This window comes from Pelobates fuscus, chromosome 4, assembly GCF_036172605.1.
Source record: "Pelobates fuscus isolate aPelFus1 chromosome 4, aPelFus1.pri, whole genome shotgun sequence".
Taxonomy (NCBI): domain Eukaryota; kingdom Metazoa; phylum Chordata; class Amphibia; order Anura; family Pelobatidae; genus Pelobates; species Pelobates fuscus.
Window position 1 is genome coordinate 187,521,612 of NC_086320.1, and position 7,087 is coordinate 187,528,698.

The 7,087-nt window shown below is 44.0% G+C and overlaps 1 protein-coding gene across 1 annotated transcript; it reads left to right on the forward strand.

The window, feature by feature from the left end:
• Nucleotides 1-1,869: 1,869 nt before the first annotated feature.
• On the forward strand, nucleotides 1,870-4,662 carry LOC134609398 (uncharacterized). Its single transcript, XM_063453075.1, has 2 exons — nucleotides 1,870-3,034; nucleotides 4,010-4,662. Exons 1-2 carry the CDS (start codon nucleotides 1,870-1,872, stop codon nucleotides 4,660-4,662), a joined length of 1,818 nt encoding a protein of 605 aa, XP_063309145.1.
• The last annotated feature ends 2,425 nt before the right edge of the window (nucleotides 4,663-7,087 follow it).

Below are 7,087 nucleotides of genomic sequence, written 5' to 3' on the forward strand. Positions count from 1 at the left end.
ATTTGTGTAGTAAATGGCACAAAAGGATGCTATTGCTGAGGTCAACAGGGGTTACATCTTTTGAAGCTGGGACCCCCACAGAGGTTGGATGACAGAAGGGGAAGTGTGGATGGCATGGCAAGGTTCAAAGGGTTTTACTAATATGGATGTGAAGTAATCAAGGCTCTGCAAGGTGTGAGGTTCTACACTTGGGAAAAGTCTGAATGTCTCTTCATCCATTTGGCCTGTACCATTAAGTGCTGAGTAAAACTCTTTGAAATGTAAATACCATTTTAGCTTTGCTCCAGTATCATACCCAAAGGAAGGACAAAAACATTCATATTTACCCCACAGAATAATAATAAAGCCTAATTTTTATTATATTTGGAATGGGACAAGCCCAGTCTTTTAATTAAGCCTAAACATGAGTTGCACAACTTAAACCGTGTGACAGGAATTGTGATGTCTGTCCTATTGGATCGCAGGTGGGGCGTGCAACATGTCTATGGAATGGGAAAACAATAACAAATTCATAGAGGCAATTATTATTTCTGTGGCAGGTACAGTAGAGGAGATAAAACCAAAAAGTTTATATTTGGCTTGCTGTTTCTGGAACAAAGGAGGTGGTCACTTGGAATCACTATAGGTACGCCCCTGGGTGGGGTGTGATAATTCCACAGGGTATATTTCCTGTGATCCTGAAGGGTGGTGTGTACTTGCTTGGGGCCAAGATCTAATTTTGAGTGAGTCACCATCATCCTTCCTTGCCAGAGACCCCCTGGACAGAAGTTGTACTTTGAAAAACCTAAGTGAGTAATTAGGACTTCTGTATTTTATCCTTTTTGTTTTTATCTGTTATTGGTGTAAATAATTTGTTTACCATATATTTGTATATGCACTGTGACTATTTTTGCTCATAATAAACATTCATTTATTAAGTTCTACCTTTGTCTGGTTAAGAATCACGTTACCTGAAGAGACTAGTTAGTATTTTTGTAATTACATAGATATTGTGCTAAGTCATATTTGGTGGGTTTTATTGTTGATTTACCTGGGGGACCAAGGCACCCCATTTATATATTGTCTTGGTGGTGGCAGCGTTAAGATAGTAATAGTTATATTATTATGTTTAAGTGTGGGTGGTGTTAAAAAGGGGTATTTTGTCATTATTTCCGGTCTAGTGCAGACAAATAGTGTACTTTAACCCTTTCACCACCACAACTACGTCACGCACACTCTTGGAGTAGGGTGCGTTCGTGACAAATTGGTGGCATAGCGGTGGGATAACTAAAATATTTTTCATCTTTTTATACCAGATTTTAGTGTTGCTGGATTTGTTGGTTAATCCAGGCACTAAAAGAAATTGTGTCTCAATTTCCAAAGGCTGAACTCAGTGCATATATAATATATTTACACCTCAACAGTCCCCCCCCCCTTCTCTGTTTTTTCTTTGCTATCTTTTATTTACCAAATGGAGTACCAGGCGCAGTCCAAGGCAGTGCTAGACCAGCTTTGCCGGGAGAGATCTATTCCCTGTCGGGGAAAAACAAAAGAGGAACTATTACAAGCGCTGGTGGACTATGATTTGCAACAAGCAGTGCAAAATGATGCCTCAAACACTGCAGAAGAGATACCTGCAGCTTTTGTCAATGATGTACCGAGATCTGGAGATCCTTTGGATTCTTACTTACAAACGGTGCAGATGCAAACCAAAGACTACAGCTTATCCTTCAATATCAGGAGGCTGAGAGGGAGAGAGAGGCTGCTGAGAGGGAGAGAGAGGCTGCTGAGAGGGAGAGAGAGTCTGCTGAAAGGGAGAGAGAGGCTGCAGAGCGGCAGGCTGAGAGAGAGGCTGCAGAGCGACAAGCTGCCAGAGAGCATGAGCTAAAAATGGTTGAGTTAGAGAGGTTGACTGCCTCCCCTATAAGTATTAATTCCAGAGACTCTTCTGCACCCAAACCACGTGCAGAGAATTTTCCAACTTTGGACAAAGATGGTGATTTGGATGTTTTCCTGCGCAGTTTTGAAAAAGTTTGCAGGCAGTTCCAGCTACCAAAGGACCAGTGGGCAAAATACCTCACCCCTGGTCTCAGAGGTCCTGCCCTGGAAGCATTTGCTGCGCTTCCAGCAGAATTTGACCAGGACTATGATTCGATTAAGACTGCCTTGCAGGAACGGTACAACCTCACTCCTGAGGTGTACCGAAAGAAATTCAGGACTTTGCAAAAGCATCCTACAGAAAGTTATGCAGCAGTTGTGGGGCACCTGGCGACAGCATTCCGACAGTGGACTACAGGGCTGGAGATTACCACTTTAGAAGGTCTGCAAGATCTGCTAATAAAAGAACAGTTTTTGCAGCTCTGCCCAGCCGATGTACAGGAGTGGCTGCTGGACCGGAACCCCAAAACAGCATTGGAAGCGGGTAAGCTGGCAGATGTCCACACTGCCAACCGAGCAACAGTGGACCGGAGCAGAGGGTTTGCCAAGGGAGCATCCAGCTGGAGGACCACACCACCACGACTCCCCATCACCAGGCCTAGCGGGCCATCTTTTGTTTCAGCTCCTACCTTAGGGAGAGGGGGAGCTAGTGCCATGTCTGCGCAAGGAGATAGTCGCAGATGTTTTATTTGCAACCAAGTGGGGCACATTAGTGTTGCTTGCCCTGGGAAACGGCAGCCAGCATTATCAGCTGGGGAGGGACGCTCCTCGGAACCAACGTCCTCTGTGTTGTTTGTAACCAGATCAGAGGGCAGCAACAATGTGAATCTGCAACCTGTGACAGTCGGAGGAGAGGTAACTGTGGGGCTCAGGGACACTGGGGCAGATGTGACTCTTGTGCGTCCAGAGCTAGTGCGCTCTGAGGACTTAATTCCTGGCAAGACTCTAGCAGTTAAAGGAATTGGGGGGATACGGCTTGTAGTGCCAATGGCACGAGTTTATTTGGATTGGGGAGCGGGGAAGGGTTTCAGAAATGTGGGGGTAGATGAGAATATCCCTGCAAATGTATTACTTGGTACTGACTTAGGTAGATTGTTATCCCAGTATGTGCCTGAAGGTAATGTGTGTTTTAAACCCAAGCCTCATAGGGGCCCTACTGTGCAGAGGGCAATATGTAAAAGTGTACGTAGACTACCTTGCTGGGAGGGAGGGCAGAATGAGCATGTGTGCCAGGCTGTGCCAGAACCAGAGGTGTCTGTGGTAACAGGTGAAAGTTTGCCAGGGCAACTTTACTGGGAGGGAGGGCAGAATGTGTGTCAATCTGTGCCAGAACCAGGGCTGTCAGTGGAAACATGTGAAAATGTATGCAGACAATTGTGCTGGGAGGGAGGGCAGAATGAGCATGTGTGCCAGGCTGTGCCAGAACCAGAGGTGTCTGTGGTACCAGGGGAAAGTTTGCCTGGGCAACTTCTCTGGGAGGGAGGGCAGAAGGTGTGTCAATCTGTGCCAGAACCAGGGGTGTCCGTGGAAACTTGTGAAAATGTATGCAGACAATTGTGCTGGGAGGGGGGGCAGAATGAGCATGTGTGCCAGGCTGTGCCAGAACCAGAGGTGTCTGTGGTAACAGGGGAAAGTTTGCCAGGGCAACTTTACTGGGAGGGAGGGCAGAATGTGTGTCAATCTGTGCCAGAACCAGGGGTGTCCATGGAAACATGTGAAGGTGTATGCCGGCAATTGTGCTGGGAGCGAGGGCAGAATGAGCATGCATGCCAGTCCGGGCCAGACATAAGAGTGCCTGCAATACCATGTGTGAGTGGGCAAAAACCACTGCAAGGGGAGGCAGGGCTAGAAGAGCGTGTGTGCCTATCTGTGTCAGAGCCAGGGTTGTTTGAGATGCCATGTGAAAACATAAGTGGATCAAACCACTGGGAGTCAGGGCAGGATGAGTTGATATGTTCCCCTGTATGTCAGTCAGGAGTATGTCAGGTGCCAGAACAAGGAGAAAGTGAGGGGCTATGTGAGATTGTGGGAGGATGGCCTGGCTGGGAGAGGAAATTATGTGAGTGTGTACCACATTATGTGCCTGACCAAGGGGTGTCAAAGGTGTCATGTGACAATGTGCAGGAAGAGAATTCTAGGGACAGAGGGCTGAATGAATATGTGTGCCAATATGTGCCTGAAGCAAATGTATCAGATGGGCTGTGTGAAAGTATGGAGGGAACCAGGAACCTTGTCAGCTTATCACAATCACATCTCACACATACACCCAAGCCAGCTCAGGAGAAGGAATCTGTCTCTAAGCAACTTTTTGATTCTGAACCAAAGGTTCAGAGTCAAAAAGGGCAACAAGCCCTGCAGGCAGACCACAAACTAAAAAAGATAAGGAGTGTGGATACATTGCAGGTACCCGGGGAGTGTCCTCTGTCTCATCTTTTGTGTGCTTATAGGGGAGTACTGCAGAAATTGGTTGGTTTCTTCCCCTTAGAGCTACTACATGGGCACAGTGGGTGCGGCCCAAGAGATGTGACCAGAGCGCAGTGTGAGAAGGAAACAGGCAAATCAGGCATGCGTGTTGTGGATATGGCTGTTCTATGGCTTAGGGACAAAGGGCAAGCCTTTTTGGGGGAGGTGTGCGAACACATGAGGGCTACCCCATTCATGGAGAACCAGAGTTATGAAGAAGATGAGTGTATGAGGTGGAGGCAAAAAGGAACAAGTGTTGATACGCAAGGTAGAGGCATGTGAGCCTTCTCCCATTGCGTCTCTTATTTGGGGGAGGTGTCACGGCAAGGGTGCATAATTTAGTATTACATTATGAAATATTATCCTTTAATGCCATTTGTGTAGTAAATGGCACAAAAGGATGCTATTGCTGAGGTCAACAGGGGTTACATCTTTTGAAGCTGGGACCCCCACAGAGGTTGGATGACAGAAGGGGAAGTGTGGATGGCATGGCAAGGTTCAAAGGGTTTTACTAATATGGATGTGAAGTAATCAAGGCTCTGCAAGGTGTGAGGTTCTACACTTGGGAAAAGTCTGAATGTCTCTTCATCCATTTGGCCTGTACCATTAAGTGCTGAGTAAAACTCTTTGAAATGTAAATACCATTTTAGCTTTGCTCCAGTATCATACCCAAAGGAAGGACAAAAACATTCATATTTACCCCACAGAATAATAATAAAGCCTATTTTTTATTATATTTGGAATGGGACAAGCCCAGTCTTTTAATTAAGCCTAAACATGAGTTGCACAACTTAAACCGTGTGACAGGAATTGTGATGTCTGTCCTATTGGATCGCAGGTGGGGCGTGCAACATGTCTATGGAATGGGAAAACAATAACAAATTCATAGAGGCAATTATTATTTCTGTGGCAGGTACAGTAGAGGAGATAAAACCAAAAAGTTTATATTTGGCTTGCTGTTTCTGGAACAAAGGAGGTGGTCACTTGGAATCACTATAGGTACGCCCCTGGGTGGGGTGTGATAATTCCACAGGGTATATCTCCTGTGATTCTGAAGGGTGGTGTGTACTTGCTTGGGGCCAAGATCTAATTTTGAGTGAGTCACCATCATCCTTCCTTGCCAGAGACCCCCTGGACAGAAGTTGTACTTTGAAAAACCTAAGTGAGTAATTAGGACTTCTGTATTTTATCCTTTTTGTTTTTATCTGTTATTGGTGTAAATAATTTGTTTACCATATATTTGTATATGCACTGTGACTATTTTTGCTCATAATAAACATTCATTTATTAAGTTCTACCTTTGTCTGGTTAAGAATCACGTTACCTGAAGAGACTAGTTAGTATTTTTGTAATTACATAGATATTGTGCTAAGTCATATTTGGTGGGTTTTATTGTTGATTTACCTGGGGGACCAAGGCACCCCATTTATAAATTGTCTTGGTGGTGGCAGCGTTAAGATAGTAATAGTTATATTATTATGTTTAAGTGTGGGTGGTGTTAAAAAGGGGTATTTTGTCATTATTTCCGGTCTAGTGCAGACAAATAGTGTACTTTAACCCTTTCACCACCACAACTACGTCACGCACACTCTTGGAGTAGGGTGCGTTCGTGACAAACATCACTATACAATTAATTACAAGAAAACTGACCATTCTACAGGCAACAGCCTCGGCCACATTCTTTAAATGAAAGTGTCAATTCTAAAGGGCAATTTCCAATCAAATGTAAAAAATTATGTTTCTTTGAATTCTTGGTTTAATATAAGTAACAGGGTTCACAGGTACCGATTGACATAATCTCATAAATGTATTCAGTCAAACTTATTCTGCCCTCTATCACTGTATGCAGAGGCCAAATTGAAGTCATGTATGGCCCTGCAAATTTATAGGTTATCTTAATTGCCCTCAATATACAAAAGATCTTGCTATATTGAATCAATCACACACCCATGTGAGATCATTGCAGAGACTTTGATCATTTTCAATCACAAACTCAGCTTTATCCTAAGTTATTTGAGTATTTGTTTGTATTGTTTCATGTTAAACTGTTATATCTGTTTACAGTTACAGTTTATCTGTGTTCATCTATACAGGACAGCTTCACATTCTGGGATAAAGCTATTTTCCGCCCCCCTCCCCCCAACTGTTGGTTGGTGAGGTTTATGGAATATAGGTTTCCACATTATTGCTACCTTTCAATTTCATTTAAGCAGCCTCATGTATTCTGCTACCCTTTCTACCCTACTAGGATTGCAGAGCTCAATAGCTCCTTTTATGGTATTATATGTTGTGTGATTTTGTGTGTGTGTGTGTGTGTGTGTGTGTGTGTATTACTTATGTTCTTTTTCAATATACCATAATAAATTGTGGTTTTACATTTTTCTTGCAAATCTGTAGGGACTTTACTGTGTCCACTGGACATTATGTCCAGTGGCCACCTTAGTGTACAGTTTTGAAAATGTTAGGGTTACCCCCTTCTAATTTCCATTGACACACTACAGGTCCCACTTAGGGTCATCCTTTTCTCTTGTGTTTACCACAGAATACATCCAAATGTCTTGTGGAGTCCATGACTCCACGTATCACAGCTGTGTTGGCAGCACCAAGGGCACCAACATGCTATTTGGCAGGTGGTTTTAATGTTGTAGCTAATACGTGTATTATGTTAGCAATGTTCTATCTCTCCATAAAAACATACTTATAAAAT

Bases quoted from the DNA above. Each gene is read 5' to 3' on its own strand.
- LOC134609398 (XM_063453075.1), top strand. From the start codon at position 1,870: ATGGTTGAGTTAGAGAGGTTGACTGCCTCCCCTATAAGTATTAATTCC. The intron at 3,035-4,009 runs GTAATGTGTGTT...TGCCTGACCAAG, and splicing joins ATCCCAGTATGTGCCTGAAG to GGGTGTCAAAGGTGTCATGT.